Source organism: Paramormyrops kingsleyae, chromosome 9 (assembly GCF_048594095.1).
Source record: "Paramormyrops kingsleyae isolate MSU_618 chromosome 9, PKINGS_0.4, whole genome shotgun sequence".
NCBI classification, from domain to species: Eukaryota; Metazoa; Chordata; class Actinopteri; order Osteoglossiformes; family Mormyridae; genus Paramormyrops; species Paramormyrops kingsleyae.
Window position 1 is genome coordinate 36,434,434 of NC_132805.1, and position 18,798 is coordinate 36,453,231.

At 47.5% G+C, this 18,798-nt stretch overlaps 1 protein-coding gene across 1 annotated transcript; it reads left to right on the forward strand.

Moving 5' to 3' along the window:
• Positions 1-2,346: 2,346 nt before the first annotated feature.
• Positions 2,347-18,774, forward strand: abcb4 (ATP-binding cassette, sub-family B (MDR/TAP), member 4). Its single transcript, XM_023844542.2, has 27 exons — positions 2,347-2,587; positions 2,822-2,898; positions 3,217-3,283; positions 4,045-4,192; positions 4,599-4,638; positions 4,821-5,012; positions 5,154-5,325; positions 5,412-5,536; positions 5,730-5,901; positions 6,618-6,731; positions 7,699-7,809; positions 8,118-8,243; positions 8,330-8,533; positions 8,890-9,060; positions 9,147-9,308; positions 9,620-9,910; positions 10,176-10,280; positions 11,063-11,140; positions 11,934-12,017; positions 12,898-13,101; positions 13,655-13,755; positions 13,848-13,988; positions 15,470-15,626; positions 15,843-16,040; positions 16,627-16,833; positions 17,220-17,366; positions 18,027-18,774. Exons 2-27 carry the CDS (start codon positions 2,855-2,857, stop codon positions 18,231-18,233), a joined length of 3,768 nt encoding a protein of 1,255 aa, XP_023700310.1. The 5' UTR covers positions 2,347-2,587; positions 2,822-2,854; the 3' UTR covers positions 18,234-18,774.
• The last annotated feature ends 24 nt before the right edge of the window (positions 18,775-18,798 follow it).

Consider the following 18,798-nt stretch of genomic DNA (forward strand, 5'->3'; position numbering starts at 1 on the left):
GCTTCACAAATGCTTTGCTGCATACCTCGGTTGTAACGAGTGGTTATTTCAGTCAAAGTTGCTCTTCTATCAGCTTGAATCAGTCGGCCCATTCTCCTCTGACCTCTAGCATCAACAAGGCATTTTCGCCCACAGGACTGCCGCATACTGGATGTTTTTCCCTTTGCACACCATTCTTTGTAAACCCTAGAAATGGTTGTGCGTGAAAATCCCAGTAACTGAGCAGATTGTGAAATACTCAGACCAGCCCGTCTGGCACCAACAACCATGCCACGCTCAAAATTGCTTAAATCACCTTTCTTTCCCATTCTGACATTCAGTTTGGAGTTCAGGAGATTGTCTTGACCAGGACCACACCCCTAAATGCATTGAAGCAACTGCCATGTGATTGGTTAATTGCATTAATGAGAAACTGAACAGGTGTTCCTAATAATCCTTTAGGTGAGTGTATATTAAATAATCTCCGTCCTGAGCATACCAAGTGACGTAGAGAATGCGCCCCCCCTCCTCTCAGTTCGGCACTCTAAGAAGTACTTTTGGCCCAATCATCACTCGTGCAGTACGGTTATCTGTGTTTTCAATATTCTATCCATATTTACAGACTGACAATGAGTGCAGATGAGTATCATAAAAACATAAAGTCGGTGACGCCGAAGGATAGGCCCGCCAAGATGGAGGGTAGCAGGGCTGTGCGGCTTTACTTCCAGTCCTCTGCCTTGCAGGTCACGTCAAAAGCGGAACCGATCGATGAGGGATGAGCGCTTTAGCTCCTTGTCCAGCTGACTGGGACATGGTTAGCTTCACATAAGTGTCTCTCAGATAACCACAGAGCCTGCACTCTCCAACCTCCAGACATGTGCTTATATACTGGGACAATGGTCCAGGTTGTTGTTTTACTGGGAGCTCAATCACGGCACAGAAACCAAACATGGTCATTTCTTGAGAGACATCGAGAAGTGCGAGATGAAAATAATAACACGAATACGAACATCTCTCCTTCTCTTCCAATTACAAGACACGTTTCGCTGAAAAACTGAACCCGGGAGCACAATCTTATCTAACTGATCTAACATCTCATTTAAACTGTAACTGGCCCAGCCCACTGATGTGTATCCAGGTCATTCTTTATTGCAGAGAGCATATCCCCAGGCCAATGATAGAATGACATCATCCCGATACGCAGCATACAGTACTTCGGAAACCTTGTTGCTCAGACTTTTGAAGTGTAACATTGACCGTGAAATTAGTAAGATAGTGGAACGTACCACAGTAAATAATAAATAATTCATGGTGTACGTCTCACTTGGAGGATGCTGTGTGTGCCTCTAACTAAGACCATGGCAACAAACACTGGATAAGTAACAATGTAAGACAATAAGTATCCGTACATTTGAAAGTACGAGAAGAGTTCAGAGCATTTAATTACATTGTACGTGGTTTTATTTAATGTAAGCTGATTCTGACTATTCAGAGAGGCTAATAAAAGCTAACATGGTAGATGATAAACGTCACCTTTGTCACGCACAGTCATACATTTTATGACGCTCTTACGCAACAGGGGATGCAACGCGGTGAACATCGCTGCGGCGGAAGGTTGTCCGTGGGGACGCTCACCTCACCTGGACCTCTGTCTGGCTGTTAGAAACTCACCGTGTCATCAGGCACCATTACGCCAGTGGCCAAGACTGTGGAAACACTTCCAATTTTTAGAGATTGCAGAACTTTATTCCAGTTACTTATTTAATTGGTCAGTGTATTATATTTATAAATATTCTTTGATTGTTTGTAAACATTACCGCCAATATTCGGGTAGTAATTTTTCAAGGCGTAATCCCAAAAATGCTAGGTGTTTACACAATTTTGGCCATTAATGTATACAGGTCTAGCCTATACATAAAAAAAGTCTCACTAAAATTTTCATATGCATTTATTTTTGCGAAATGTATTAACAATGACCTTCTGTCTCTAATATGCTACAAGTTAGGCCTATGTGACAGTGGGAGATTGAGTGTCCTTCATTCCGGGGTGTTCCCCTGCCCCAAAGGCGGATGTTTGGCTTTAACACTGGCGGGACTAAATCAGCCGCGAACCCGCAAGCCACTTCCACTATGTGTCGGTAGAGACATGTACCTTCAGCCCATAAATCCACTCCTTTCCCCGACTCTGTGCCCTTTGTACCCGGGATAGGGGGAAACCCTGTGAAGACTGCGTACCTTAAAACATTTTAGGGGTGCAAATAATTCCATCTATAGCAAAAGAAAAATATAACGTGTACAATCACTGTACAGTATTTACAAACGGGAATGAGAGAGGTCCGCCACGGGGATGCTACTCTCTGATTTCACCCACCAAAGTGACAAACCCCCTCATCTCAACCTAGTCACCAAAGTAACGCGCTCATGGATATGACCATTTTAGGTGCTCATTCAGCGCGCAGTACAGCTTATGTGTAACTGCGCTTATCGCGGACAGTCGTGTCGTAAAAGTATATATATAAAACCATATATTCATATTACACACAAAGCCGGGAGACCTTGGAGCTGCGGAATTCGGCGGCTGCAGTGCGCCGGGAGCGCCAACCGTGTCCGTGAGTTACCAGGATTAAGCTGAATTCTTCACAGCTTTTAATATATATATATATATATACAAACACTCCCTGTTTTACACAAATAAAAATAAATCATAACAGATTTTTGTTGATGTGGGTGTTTGTTGTAAAAATAAGACCGTAAACCGAATGTGCGTTATTTTATCGAGCCGTAGTGAAAGTCTGCTGTGTTAATGTGTAAAGTGACAGAGAATCGCTGATTATTTTTAACAGCACACATTGGAAGGAGACGGTAAGAACACAGAGATGGCTTTAGACAAAGCGCAGCTGGACCAAAATGGGGACGTGAGGTAAACCGATATTTTTACAGAAAGTTTTCAACGCAAGTTACACAGTTACTGTAATGTCTATTTTAACGGTAGAATTAAGAAAAGATGTCTAATCAGGGCATGACATTACGGCCTCTGTTAGAGGGTAACTCAGTTTTGTTATTTACTCATTTGTACAGGTAACTTTTAAACTATGAAAATGGGTGATATTTGCCTGTTAATATCCATTGCAAAAGCGAAACTGCATCTGGAAAAAGCAAATTTGCTCATAATTTGTATGGATCGATGAAAATATGATCCTTGGTCTGACGGTTATATTACAAATTCTCTATTATACAGTAAGAAAAAAGATAAAGATGGAAAAGAGAAGGAGCCCAAAATGGAAATGGTCAGCCCGTTTGCCATGGTACGTAATAAATGGTTGATGGGCAACTCCGAAAAACTCTCTAACCAGTAAAGATCTATATATAAAAAAGGCATCCTACGCCTTTACTTGGGCGTCTGACTGTAATAAAAATGAATGAGAACGGACTATTTAAACAATTTAGTGTACAGTTATTTGGGGGAGGGGGCGGGCTAAAGACATTTTAATGCATCCATAGCGACGCCTCTGCTTTCAATACATTCAGCTATGTGTAGTACAAAAAAATGATCTATACGGCAATTACGCACCGAAGAAGTAATGGAGCTTAAAGGAGCGCAGAGTAATATGTAGTTAAAAGTATTGTGGTACAAATAGCGCCTGTGCGTAAGTAAGTGTGCGCGTGAGCATGAATTTATGTTTGTGTGCAAACACGCTCATCCAGGATGCATTGACGACTGTGTGGCCTGTTAAAGCAGAAATATGTAGCGGCCGAAAATGTGATGGCAACGTCGGGGTGGCTGTCCCTCTGCGGCCGGGCTGACCGGTCCCTTACTCTGTAGCCTTTGACCTTAACCCTTCACTCTACAACCCTGCACAAGTGGCGTGAGATCCTAGGTCGGTATGCATGGGCTGATAAATACATCTAGGTCTAACAGCGTAAGCTCAGAAACAAAGACGGAAAATAAAATCTGAGGGAACAAGTGTTCTGCAGATCTGCACCACTTCGCCCCTGCGCCCCAAAGCAGCACCTGTCTGGCCCAGTTCACAGCCCTGCTGGCTCACTGTCCTCCCCCTTCTTCCAGTTTCGTTTTGCAGACGGCTGGGACAAGTTTCTCTTGATCTTGGGGACCCTTATGGCCATGGGTAACGGTGCAGTGCTTCCCGCGATGGTGGTGGTCTTCGGGGGCATGACAGACTCATTCACCAACGATGCTATGGCTGGCCAGCTGAGTGAGTGGGGTGTTTGTGTGAATGGGGGGGGGGGTGCAATACAGGACAAGACAGTGCAATACAGGACAAAGAGCAGTGCAGTGCAGGACAAAGAGCAGTGCAATACAGGACAAGACAGTGCAGTACAGGACAAGACAGTGCAGTACAGGACAAGACAGTGCAGGACAAGACAGTGCAGTACAGGCACTCCATCCTTGTTCCCTGCCTTGCACCTGTAGGTTCCAGACCCCCCCACATTCCTGAATAAGATGAGCAGTTACGGAAAATGGATGGATAGATATGTGCAATGGAAAAACTGGCCACAATATAAAATGGCAGATTGATCACAGTATACCGAGTGTATGAACAGTTGTGATACTTCTCCATTTTTGTATTAAAAGTCTAATCGATTGTTTCTCTACTTCAGACTTAACGATGAACGAGACTTTGGGAGAACAAATGACCAGGTACTGTCCATTTTAATCCTTCAGTCGTGCTGTGTCCCGCTACCTCACAGACCTCACTCGTAAGGTTTTCAAACTGCTTTCGAGATCCCTGTCACATAGCAGCACAGTGCGCAGTCCATCACAACGGAAATGTCGCTCGATGATGGTGATGACAGCGTCTGTGACGTTTCCATCCATCCCAGACATGCCATCTACTACTCGATCATGGGAGCGGCCGTTCTGGTAGCGTCCTACCTGCAGGTGGCCCTGTGGACCCTCTCAGCCGGACGGCAGATAAAACGCCTGAGGAAGAAGTTCTTCCATGCCATCATGCAGCAGGAGATCGGCTGGTTTGATGTTAACGAGACGGGACAGCTGAACACGCGATTGGCCGAGTAGGTTCACATTCCCACCTGGATTTTTAGGACGTCATTCCTGGGTTTAGCCTCAGCCTGGTCTGGAGATGTTAAGCGCATCTTCTTTCATGGTTTGTTTAAAAGGTACGTATCTATTTAGCTGATTTCTCTCTTTTTTAGCGATATATACAAGATTAACGAAGGCATTGGGGACAAGCTGGGGATGCTGATTCAGTCCGTGAGCACTTTCATCGCTGGCTTTGTCGTGGGCTTCTTGACTGGCTGGAAGCTCACCCTGGTCATTCTTGCCATCAGCCCTGTCCTGGGCATCTCTGCAGCGATGTTCTCCAAGGCGAGTCGGCAGCACTCGTCCAGTCGATGGCAGCAGTGAGCATGAGGGAGTCCTGACTTACACCGACTGTCTCTTCCTGGGCCCAGGTCATGACTTCGTTCACATCCAAGGAGCAGACGGCCTACGCCAAGGCGGGAGCGGTGGCTGAAGAAGTGCTGTCTGCAATTAGGACCGTGGTTGTCTTTGCCGGTCAGAAGAAGGAGCTACGGAGGTGCTAAAGAACGGGGCCCGATCAGACAGCGCTTTTCACCTGCACTTGTTTTTCCTGATATTATGAATATCAAAGATGACAGATATTCTGATTTCAAGAGAAATATACACAGTAATTTTGCTAATAAAAGTTGTAATTATTCTTTTGATGCTGAAGGTGTAATTCGGAATTTTCCATTTTATCTCCTACAAAGGTATGAAAAAAATCTTCGGGATGCCAAAAATGTTGGCGTGAAAAAGGCCATCACAGCAAACATCGCGATGGGCTTCACCTTCCTCATCATCTACATGTCGTATGCCTTGGCCTTCTGGTACGGCAGCACCCTGATCCTGGCTAAGGAGTACACCATCGGCGACCTGCTAACGGTGAGCACGGGTTCCTCCTCGTCCAAACCAGCCGATCCGTCTGCTCTGCTCCCTCTCCGAACTGCCTGTCTTTTACTCCTAAACATCTCAGAATGATAAACATAATCCAGCCTTTTACTACGGTAAGGACTCCTAAATCTGAAGGTGCACCAATCATTTCAAGTATCTGTTACATTTCACCTGAGGCACAACTAAAGTCGACCTTCCTTGTTGACAGTATGAAGGTAAATTTAAATCATTAAAGCGGCCTGGAATATAGATTACATGCGTATATTATTCCTTTGGATGGGCCAATACAGATATACAGTACAGTGCTCACAGAACATCCTGGGACTTTTGCTTAATTCAGTAACCATCTCAAGAGTTTCTGTGAGCACTGTATGCTGAGCTAACTCCAACAAAAATATATTGTATTGTGAAGCTGAATTAGTAGTGATAAACAGTAATAAACAGTAATAATAAGAATCCTTTACTGGCCATTGCACAAGTATGAGTACCGGTGCATAGAAAATCATCGACCCCACCTTGCTCTTCATTGCTCAGAGAACACAGCTTACGGTTAACCATCGTGCAGCACCCCTCCAGCCGGGGATAAGGGCCCACAGCCATGTGACTGTCGACCTTCCAATCACAGAGACCGAGACTTAACCCGCTGAGGCACTGTGGGAGAACTCTGTGTGTTTGTGTTGCTGATGGTGAGATTTTCCTTTACCCAGGTGTTCTTCGCGGTCATCATCGGCGCCTTTGCCGTTGGCCAGACGTCCCCGAACATCCAAGCGTTCGCCAGCGCAAGGGGAGCGGCACACAAGGTGTTTGCCATAATCGACACTGTGAGTCGGCCCTCGGTCTCAGCCACACATCCACACCCTCTGGAATGTTTGATGTGAGATTGCTGGGGGGGGGGGTGGGGGTACTGGCTGTATTGTTCATTTAACCTCTTCTTGGCTTGATATCAATACAGCTTATCCTCCAAGTTTATTTTACTTATAACAGGATTAACAATATAATCTACTAACTACTTGTAGTCCGCAATCTAAACAACTAGAGTTAAACAAAAAGTAGTTAATCTACAGAAAAGCTAGATTTTTCTGCGGTAGTTGATCCAGGCAGTATTTCAAGCGCGGCTGAAAATTCTTGAGGATACTAAGCGTCTTTGCGGGTGTCTGAGACCCTCGGAGTTGGTGTCCTGTTGCTTTAGTACCAAGTTTCTTCGGTGACTGTTGCCTTTAGCAGTAGGTGTCCAAAGTGTGGTGGTTTCCACCCTGGTTTCAGGACTGCAGGACCCATAACTGGTCTCAGGTCTTCTGAGGAGCCGCTTCCGTATTCTGGAAGGGTGTGGTGCTCTGGACAGACCTCACACAAGTAATCTTTAATTAGATCAGGACTGAATAAACAAACGAAGGATACACACATGTACCCCCCAAGCAACCGAGAAACGCAAACTAAGCCCTCACAAAAGAAATCAAAATAAATTATAAATAAACCATTTTATGTAGGGTTTTCCTTCAATTGTTTCAAATGAGGAACCGGTTGTTTTGAAGAAACTGTCCCTCAGGATCATGGGCCGGTCTCTTCAATGCGCTGGACAAACCATCACCATACAATGTAGTTATGTTGGGGGGTGTCTGATTCTCTGCTGCTGTGGTAACAGTGAAGGCATGCAGAGCTTCTGCAGAGTGTTCAGCTAATGTACACAGATAACGTCTGAGCTGTAACAACAACCACAACAAAATAAATTCAGTCTGGTGGCTCTTTTTGGATATTTGTGGTTTTCCAGTCATTTCTCTCTAATTTCAGAAGCCTCATATCAACAGCTACTCTGACAAAGGCTACAAACCCGACCTAATTAAAGGGAATATCGACTTCCAGAATATCCATTTCCGGTACCCCTCGCGGCCAGATGTCCAAGTGAGTGAATCTGCCAGCTTTTTGGCAACGATGTCCGGGTGGTTTTCTGCAGTGTCCTGTCTTCAGCCAATGTCCAAATGTTCTAATGGAGTACAAGTATCAGAACTAAATTGTATGCGATCCTACAAAGTCCTACAAAGATGCAAATTCTATATCCTATAAATTTGTACCATATATATATATATATATACACACACACACACACACACACACACATATACTCCTTCCCTGTCACCCTGCCTTGCTGCATATCTGCTTCTGTTATCAGGCCATACAGCCTAACGCTGGTTGGATTTGTCTGCCCACAGGTGCTGAGGGGTATGAATTTGCGGGTGAACAGCGGGCAGACGTTGGCGCTGGTGGGCAGCAGCGGCTGCGGAAAGAGCACCACCGTGCAGCTGCTGCAGCGATTCTATGACCCACAGGAGGGCATGGTACGGTGCCGGCAGCGTCTGCGTGCGTCTGCGTGGCGTAGCGCTCACGGCCCTTACGTATTCCATCAACTTGCTCTGGCACGCAGGTCAGCATCGACGGGCACGACATCCGCTCCCTCAACGTCCGCTTCCTACGCCAGATGATTGGGGTCGTGAGCCAGGAGCCGGTGCTGTTCGCCACCACCATCGCCGAGAACATCCGCTATGGCCGGGAGGACGTGACGCAGGCTGAGATCGAGACGGCCACACGCGAGGCCAACGCCTACGACTTCATCATGCAGCTTCCCCAGGTGGGGGCCCGGGCGAGCACTGGGGCACATGGACTGCTATTCGTGTTACTCTACCACCAAATCTAGGGCCCCATAAAAGAAAAGACCCATAACATATTGTCTAGTTTTCAGTACAAATGTGAAAAACAAGGCTTCCATCCTACTCAGGTTAGCATGGGCTCAGATCGCAAATGAAACTGGGGAGGTATCCAGTGGAACCTAGATTAAAATTTGTTGGCGACTAGGCCACACCTTAAGGGTTAAGAAGCTGTTTCTCCGTACTTTGTTGTCACGTCGAAAATATTTAAATGGTTTTATTATTGACCCTTACTAGCATTCAAAATTCAAAGTTCAAAATGCCTTTGTTGCTGCTGTAGAAGTTTGAGACCCTGGTTGGTGACAGAGGAACCCAGATGAGTGGAGGGCAGAAGCAGAGGATAGCCATCGCTCGAGCCCTTGTCCGCAATCCCAAGATACTCCTGCTGGACGAGGCCACGTCCGCCCTGGATGCTGAGAGCGAGACCATCGTCCAGGCCGCTTTGGACAAGGTTATTCTCTTTGTTTCTAAGAGGACATGTTCATAATCCTGATTTCTCAAGATGCCTTTTATTGAGTGTTCATGGCATCACGGCAGGTGAGGCAAGGCCGCACCACCATTGTGGTCGCCCACCGCCTGTCGACCATCCGCAACGCGGACATCATCGCCGGCTTCCAAGATGGAGAGATCGTGGAGTTGGGGACCCACAGCGAGCTGATGGAACGCAAAGGGGTGTACTGCTCACTGGTCAACATGCAGGCATGTGTGGATCCCACGTCAAAAAGATCTTCAGTGGGATTATTTTAACATTAATGTATTATTTAACATTAGCATAATCATAATAGTTTTTTACTTGGGTCATTTGTGGTAGGAATGGTCCCCTCTTTACAACTCAGCTTCCTCTGGACCTGATGCGGTTTGATCAGATAGTATCACTTCTAGATTTTTCTCTTTGTAGCTGGAACCCCCCCCCCCCACCCCACCCCAATATTTAGGACCATCGGTACCGATGAGAAGTTCTCCTGCAGGTCTGTATTTGTGATGTGAGTAACCATCACTGCTCTTTTCAGACGTTCAGGAGCGTGGAGGACACACTGGAGGACGTGATAGAGGCCAGTCTGGATGAGAAAAGCCCGTCCACAAAGTCAGAAATATTCCCCCTCAAAATGAAACCCGCAGAGGGCGACGCGGACGTAGCAAAAGAGGAGGGCCAGGAGGAGAAGGTGCCAGAGGTGTCCTTCCTGAAGGTGCTGCACCTGAACCTCACTGAGTGGCCTTACATGGTGGTCGGCATCTTCTGTGCCATCATCAATGGGGGCATGCAGCCTGCCTTTGCTGTCATCTTCTCCAAAATCATAGCGGTAAGTGTACTTGGGGATTGCCGCACCCCCGTGCCGTTGTACCCTGTCATAGCCGTAAACCAGCCCTTTCTGCGGTTTCCCAATCTAGCTGTAGTGGGGAAAGTCCAAGTGAACACAATTGCAGAGAGGAACTGTTCAGTTTCTAATGGATTTGCTGAACTTCATCCAGTGGTCATGAAGTGCTTCTGTACAGGATAGGCATCCAGTGAATTGACGTTCCTCTCCCCACAACAGCACCAGCATGGTTTCCTCTGTTCCCCTGTAGGTGTTTGCCGAGCCCGACCTGGAACAGGTCAAGTTGAAGTCCTCTTTCTTCTCCATTATGTTTGCCGTAATTGGAGGTGTCTCCTTCATCACAATGTTCCTCCAGGTAAGAAAAATGTGGGAAAATCCAAATGGACATTCTCCATTAGCCTGTCTCCCCAGGACATTCTTACCTCTGATGCTGGATTGCCTGTCTGCCTCCATCATGTTCTCTGTGAAACCCAGCAAATCCTCCCTCTGTCGCTATGGAGATAAACCCGGCTTGAGGATGTATCTCTGAGACTGAGTCTGACTCACTGCCAAGGCTGCTTCCTCAGTCATTAGCATAGATCAGGTCTTAAACTGCAGTGAAGCCCTTCAGTAGATCCCTGATCTTCATCAGCATTATGTTGTGCTGGACCGTCACGCAACTGGCCTGGAGGTTTTAACCAGAGAAGCTGAATCTGGTTCTTGTTTTAGCTGCAAAGGTCTCTTAACCTTTCATTTCTGTTCTACTGCTGTCAGCATTTTCGAATGTCGTGTGTGTTATGCAAAATTATTCGGCATAAAGCGTCTATACTCTATACAGATTTCAGTAGAATTATTGACGTTTTTTTTTCATTATTTAGTAAATTATTGAAAGCTGTAACAAAAAATAGTCTGTACTTTAACTTGTAAGTGTAAATTAATAAGGAAGATAGAGTAAGAGAAAAAGTGGTCTTGAGACAAAGACAGGACTGAAAAACGACAACAGTGATTTTGGAATAATTGAAAAGTGTAATATACCTGGAAAATCTGTTACATTCAAAGTGTGTATAGCTGGAATAAAAATGGGTGTAAAGTGGCTAGGAATAAATATGTAAGTAATTTGGCTTCTTTTGCTTATATTTAATCCATGTTTCTCTCCAGGGCTTCAGTTTTGGAAAAGCTGGTGAGATCCTCACCATGAGGCTGAGATACAGGGCTTTCAAGGCGATGCTGAGACAGGTACGATTGTCTGTTAGGGCACAGGTACGATTGTCTGTTAGGGCACAGGTACGATTGTCTGTTAGGGCACAGGTACGATTGTCTGTTAGGGCACAGGTACGATTGTCTGTTAGGGCACAGGTACGATTGTCTGTTAAGGCACAGGTACGATTGTCTGTTAGGGCACAGGTACGATTGTCTGTTAGGGCACAGGTACGATTGTCTGTTAGGACACAGGTACGATTGTCTGTTAAGGCACAGGTACAGTTGTCTGTTAGGACACAGGTATGATTGTCTGTTAAGGCACAGGGATGAATGGGACACAGTATGAAAATGGTTAGTCGAGTGCAGGATAGTGTAGTGAGCATGACCGACCCAAGGTCAGGCTCCTTGAGAAAGGCCCCCACCGTTTGGGTTGACAGGGCTGTGTTTCTCTTTTATGATACTGATAAGGGTCTGTGTAAAATCTATCGCCCACTGTTTCCCTCGCTGCCACCTTTCTCTGCTGCGGCGCTGATTGGCCAGGTCGATCATCTGCCTCTGAAACGGTGATGTATTACTGTGGCACTGAAAGCGCTTGACCTCTGTTCTGTATATATCTGGCATTTATTCTGCTTCATGCTAGTTTTCGCCCATGTGACACGGCTACACATGGATACAGCCTCCGGACCTTTCATTTGTGGTGGCAGCAGTCTGTGAAGAAACATCAGGGAGAAGATGGGTGTGATTCTGGACGCCCAAGGACCCGGCAGCGGTTCTGGTCAGCCTTTGTGGTTCTCACCATTTGCTCCCCCCCCCCCCCCCCCCACTACAGGAAATGGGCTGGTTTGATGAGCCCAAGAACAGCGTTGGAGCCCTGACTACCAGGCTGGCCACTGATGCTGCCCAAGTTCAGGGAGTAGGTCCCGTGTTTGTCTCACTTACATCTCCTTCCTACAGAGAGGCCCTGGCACACTGAGAACTCAGAGCTCACTGACTTACATCTGACTTACGGACGGCTTGTTCGTACAAACAGGCTGCCATAAAGCCTGTTATCTTAAGAATTTGGGTTAAATACAATGATGGCCCGAAATTACAAACGTGCACTGCCTGTAAAGGATAAAAGTGACATGTAGAAACATTTCAGAGGACATATACACAGCAAAGGTACGGCATCCGTTTGAGCAGTGAAAATGAAAATGTCTTAGGCAGGAAAAGAGACGTGTCAGCTATCTATGTAGGTAGTGAGTGTACATTTGTTCAGGAAAAAAAAACAAAAATTAGAATACAGACAAATCTACAGTGAGAATAAAAAACAAGAATATGTTCTTTTCTCCAAAAAGTTACTTATATCTTGTTGAACGGCTAGATGAACATCACTGCAGATCCCAAACCTCTCCTCAGGGGCACCTCAGCTCTGCATGTTTGTCAGATTTTAAATAAATACCATTAATTTAACTACCTTAAGTAGTTAAATATCTTAATAAGGTATTTCTTAGCCAAACAGTGTAGGTTAGTGGTGAAGGTAACATATCTGTGGATATATTGGACAGTTACTAGAATACTGGGGTGACTTGTGAGATGTTTAACATGCCGACACACTTCAGCATCATAGTTTGACACCAACGTGAAGATCATTTAAACTATTTTCTTTGACTTTTGCACAGTAGTGTAGATGATACAGGATTTAGAAGTGGGCCTTGATTTGGTTTGATGTGGATCTCATACGGGACTGGGGTAGGTGGGGGGGGCATAAGGTTAGGAACAGACTCAGTAACAGAACCCCCCCTGTTGGCCAGGCGACGGGCGTCAGGTTGGCGACGCTGGCCCAGAACGTGGCCAACCTGGGCACCTCGGTCATCATCGCCTTCGTCTACGGCTGGCAGCTGACGCTGCTCCTTCTGTCTGTGGTGCCCTTCCTGGCGATCGCCGGAGCCGTGCAGATGAAGACGCTGGCCGGTCACGCCGTGAAAGACAAGAAGGAGCTGGAGGTGGCAGGGAAGGTGGGCTGAGCAGCCAATGGGAAGCTGCGGCTTAGGACCAGGTCATGTGACCAGACGGCCGCCCGTCTCTGATCCCGAATAAAAATACAAAAGCTGTGTGGAGTATCAGTCTGACCCTCAGCTAGGAGTTACCTTGGCAGACGCCTGCATAACATTCATGAAATGTGTTTGTGACGTAACACTGGCATTTTGTCCAGTTAGTGTCCTGCCTTGTGCCCTGTGCTTCACTGAGAGCAGTTGAGTTCTCTGGGACTGTGACTCTTTATGTTTAACTGGTTGGTTAAAACAAAATCTTGGTCTGGATTTTTACTTTCTGCACCTGAACAATCCACCTCTAACTGAATGCCTTATAGTCACTCAATAGATAAATAGTTTATTGAAGGAAACAGACTTAGTTCAGATTTGAAATTATAGACTTTGAAAATTTTCATGTAAACATGAGAGTGTGCATTTGCCGTTTATATTTCTGAACAATGTAATTTCTCCCGAGTTACTCTCATCTGAAACCCTAATGGAGGGTCCTTTTGGGTTCATTTTGCTGGCGTTTCTGCAGGTTGCCACAGAAGCCATCGAGAACGTCCGCACGGTCGTGTCTCTGGGGCGTGAGATGAAATTCGAGAGCCTCTACCAGGAGAACCTCATTGTCCCATACAAGTAGGTGAACGTCAGCGGGTCACGCGACGGACGTCACATGACATGGGGGGAAGCACAAGCCACCGCTCAGCAAACACGTTTCCGTTTGCCAGGAACTCCAAGAAGAAGGCCCACGTCTATGGGCTGACATTCGCCTTCTCCCAAGCCATCGTCTACTTCGCCTATGCAGGCTGCTTCCGCTTTGGGGCCTGGCTTATCGAACAGAATCAGATGGACTTCGAGGGGGTGTTTCTGTGCGTATCTCCGCCGCAACGTGGTCTCATCCTTCTTTAACAAGTAGATGCACACCTGAGGAAGTTATTTTTAAATCGTTATATTTATAATGGTTTATTTACCAGCTGTAATGTTGAGGTGCTGGTGCACCGTGTTAGAGGAAAATTGAAATAGAAAGATTATGTTCAGCACAGCTAATTACAGCAGTCTCAAAAAGAAGTAAGGATTACACAATAATATGGTGACAAATAGAGCACACATCCCACCTACCTTGAAATTAAAGGTAGGTGGGATGGGATTACTGGGATTACTGCACACTGTCCATCACCGTCTGACTCGCCTGGGAGCTGTGGAGCAGAGTGGGAGTGAGTTAAACCAGTCAGGGACTGCCTGTCCACCATAGCCTCATCCACCCTGGATTTCTGCTGCCTGTGTCACCTCACCAGGTAGTCATGTGAGAAACACAACGGAAGAACTATCTGGGAAGTGACGGTTTATCAAACTTCCTAAATATGCAAAATGTGCACCGTCTTATTGAAAAAAACCCATAAAATTTGCATCGCAAGTGAAAAGGAGCTGGTGCAGAACCTTGATAAAGGAAACCCTGAAATCAGGATCACGGTCTTTATGAGGGACAGGAAACGTGCAGTGATCTGAGAGCGACATTGCCAGCTTCGGATCGGTCCGGCTTTGGATCGGTCCCAGCTTTGGATCGGTCCGGCTTTGGATCGGTTCCGACTTTGGATCGGTCCCGGCTTCGGATCGGTCCGGGCTTCGGATCGGTCCGGGCTTCGGATCGGTCCTGGCTTCGGATCGGTCCGGGCTTTGGATCGGTCCCGGCTTCGGATCGGTCCGGGCTTTGGATCGGTCCGGGCTTTGGATCAGTCTGGCTTTGGATCGGTCCCGGCTTTGGATCGGTCCCGACTTTGGATCGGTCCATTTCATGTATGGTTCACGCTCCGGGCTATTCTATGGCCTGGACTTCCCCCAACATGCCAGTTGTTTTCACGTGTTTCTATCCGGCATGCGGGTGCAAAGGTTTAACATTTGCCATGGAAACAGTTAATTATTACAACAATGGAAAATATGCTCTGGTTCATCTGAAGCTGCCATAAATTACACAAAACAATTATTTTTTTCGTTTCTTGCAGGATGGAAAGACACAGAAGTAAAAAAAATGCACAATAGCATCAGCCGCTAAAGAACCAGCTTTTCCGAATCCGTAAACACAGAAATTCTCACGTTTAACGCAGTTGCTGCGCAATATGGCCACTTACACTGGCTCTTCTGCCATCCAATCAATAGCTGTGTTTGATGATGGTGAAATACTAACTCATTACACTGAGAGTTATTTACTCTGGGCACCACACAGCGCCACCATAACCTGAATCATGAGCACTAACTGCGTCTTGTCCTTTGGTTTCTAGGCTTGGAGAATCTGTCAGATAGGTCCATGTTTCAGATGCCTTGACATTGAAAATGAGAGTCTTGTCTGTTGCAGAGTTATCTCCGCTGTCCTGTATGGGGCTCTCGCCATGGGGGAGGCCAATTCCTTTGCCCCCAACTACGCCAAGGCCAAAGTGTCGGCCTCCCACATTTTCATGTTGCTGGAGAGGGTGCCGGCGATCGACAATGAGTCAGAGGAGGGAGAGAAACCAGTACGTTAGCGTGGGTCACCTGAAGTGGCCTGACAGAGGCTCTGCTATGGCACCTCTGTGCTAAATCCATGTCTAAATACACAGTGACAGACAAAACACACACAGTGACACCCAGTGGCCAGTCCTGGAAAGGACTGAAGCACAGTGAGGGCTGAGCGCCCCTGTGTTTGGCTCTTTAAGCAGGAAAGACGCCTTCTTTTTCTGTCCCTTATTTAGCCCCACTGTGATGGGAACATCACTTTCAAGGACGTGCTGTTCAATTACCCCTCCCGGCCGAAGATTCCCGTCCTGCAGGGGCTGAGCCTCAAGGTGAAGAGGGGGCAGACGCTGGCCCTCGTGGGCGGCAGCGGCTGTGGGAAGAGCACCACCATCCAGCTGCTGGAGCGCCTTTACGACCCATGCCAGGGCTCGGTGGTAAGTGCTGACGGCGCCCTCTCCTGGCCGGAGGTCACAAGCCTTTCTGAGAGCTGATAAGGGTTTAGGGCTCCTTATGGGCCCTATTGCACAACCAGTGTGTCAGCCTGCCTCTCCTGGGAGGATTATCAGTCCTTAGCTCTGCAGCAGACAATGCTGATGGGATGCCGATGTGTTTCTGTGTGTAGGAGTTAAAGATTATCTCACGCATACAGACATACACAGACGCACACAAACCAGCCACAGACCTAGACAGGTGTGAGCACCTTACAAATCCCGTTATTTAACGGTAGATAAGTGATAAGGTTGTAATATTATGGTGTTCATGGGGGTAGGAACCAAGGAATAATGAATATGGACTAAATTAAAATATTACGTCTTGTCCCCCCCCCCCCCCCCCCCCGATACACTCCTTGCCCCCCCCCCGATACACTCTTGGTCCCGCCCTAATACACTCCTGGCCCCGCCCTGATACACTCCTGGCCCCGCCCTGATACACTCTTTGCCCCGCCCTAATACACTCCTGGCTCCGCCCTGATACACTCTTGGTCCCTCCCTGATACACTCTTGGCCCCGTCCCTTGCAGCTGCTGGATCAGCATGACACTCAGGGCCTGAACATCCACTGGCTGAGGGCGCAGATCGGCATTGTGTCCCAGGAGCCCGTGCTGTTCGACTGCAGCCTGGCCGAGAACATCGCCTACGGTGACAACAGCAGGGAGGTGCTTCATGAGGAGATCGTCACGGCGGCCAAAGCCGCCAACATCCACTCCTTCATCGAAGGGCTGCCCGATGTAAGTGGCTTTTAATAACCCCCGATGCTGCTAAATCCGGGCTCTCACGCTCCTTCCCCAGGGAGAAGACTCGCTGCCATGCCGATTACCCCCAACACCGGCCTGGCTGATAGGCGGCGGCCTTTCAAATGGGGATCTTAAAGCTTTACCTTTCACCTTTAGTAACTGGGTGACTGTTTCTTCAAAGTGACACCACAGGGCCGAACCTCCGGTGTCGCTGGAGCCTTTAACTCTGGGCCGGAAATCTCCCTCTCGGAGTTTAACGCGTGATGTGATTCCAGAAGAAGTGCGAAAGCATTTCTGAGATAGCGAGTAGCATAGCAGAGCCGGACCCCAGCAAGCAAAGGGGACTGATAAGGCTGCGGCTTCTTCTCTGTCTGCTGCAGAAGTACAAGACGCAGGCCGGCGACCGCGGCACCCAGCTGTCCGGCGGCCAGAAGCAGCGCGTGGCCATCGCCAGGGCGATCCTCCGCAACCCCACGCTGCTGCTGCTCGACGAGGCCACGTCAGCCCTGGACACGGAGAGCGAGAAGGTGTGTGGGATCAGCCGTTCACAAAAAAGAATCAAACCATTCATATTCACATGGCATTTCCTGCTGGGCACCGTGGGGTGGAGCCTATCCCAGGAAGCTGGGGCACACCCTGCTTAGGATGCCAGCCTATTGCAGGACGACGCATTCGCACACACACTCACAAACATCATACAACACTGGAAATGTATAGTCCCAGTTAGCCTGTGTTTGCACTGTGGGATGAAACTGGAGACACCCACACAACATGCAAAGAACATGATAATTCCACATGTGCAGTGAAATAAAGAGCTGATGTGAATGTACAGACTGTGGGGGCAGCGGTGGCTTAATGGTTAGGGAAGAACACTTGCTATTGAAAGATTGCTGGTTTGAATTCCTGACCAGCGAAGTACCACTGAGGTACCCTGAGCAAGGTACTGCTCCCTGAGTGCTGAATTAGCTGCCCCTGTTATGTCACAATGTCACATATGGGTTAAATGCAGAGGACACATTTCGTTGTTGTGTGCCATGGTGAGTCAACAACGACAACAAATCACTTCACTTCAGGTTCCCATCACTGCCCCCTAGTGGTAGTAGCTGTGAACTGACCTTGGTGACAGCCAGTAGAAGTGTGGCAGTGTAACAGAATTAGACCTGCATGTCCCCTCACCCCCAATGCAGATCGTGCAGGAGGCTCTGGATAAGGTGCGGGAAGGCCGGACCTGCATCGTGGTGGCCCACCGCCTCTCCACCATCCAGAACGCAGACCGCATCGCCGTGCTGAAGGATGGGGTGGTGGTGGAAATGGGAACGCACCAGCAACTGCTGGCCAAGCAGGGCGTGTACCACAGCCTGGTGTCATCCCAGATGGGGCATGGAAGGCCGTAGCTGGATGGCTTGCGGCTGTACTACAGTCTGAGCTCTCCTGTTGGCGAGCTGGGGCTGGGGCTGGGGCTGGGGGGCACCCAGGTCCCAGCAGGTCCAGCACCCTGAATTCAGAGAGCTTATTTACATGGATGACGTGCACCCATGGTGGAGGGATCTCTAAAATATAGGAAGGATCCAGAAGATTGCTTTAATGCAGCCATTCACCTGACACCATATTTAACATTAAAGTGCTTATGATTTACATATAATATTTGCATACTTAAGAATTGATAATTAAACAATAAGAATCAAGCCTGCAGATTCCCAGACAGCAGATTTTAGGCTGTGCCCTGTGGGCCAATGTACTGGCCTCCCATTGGCCGGCCTGGGATGGGCGGAGATGAACCGTGCAGATTGGCACCCAGAAGGCCCATTCAGGTATATTTATAAATGACACATGCTAATCATTTATCTTTGTCTATGGCAGCCTTAACAATTAAATATTTGGCCTTTTCTATTCTTATGTAAACAGTTATGAATAAATATTAACTTTGCACTGTAAGTATACGTATTGTGTAAAATTCAT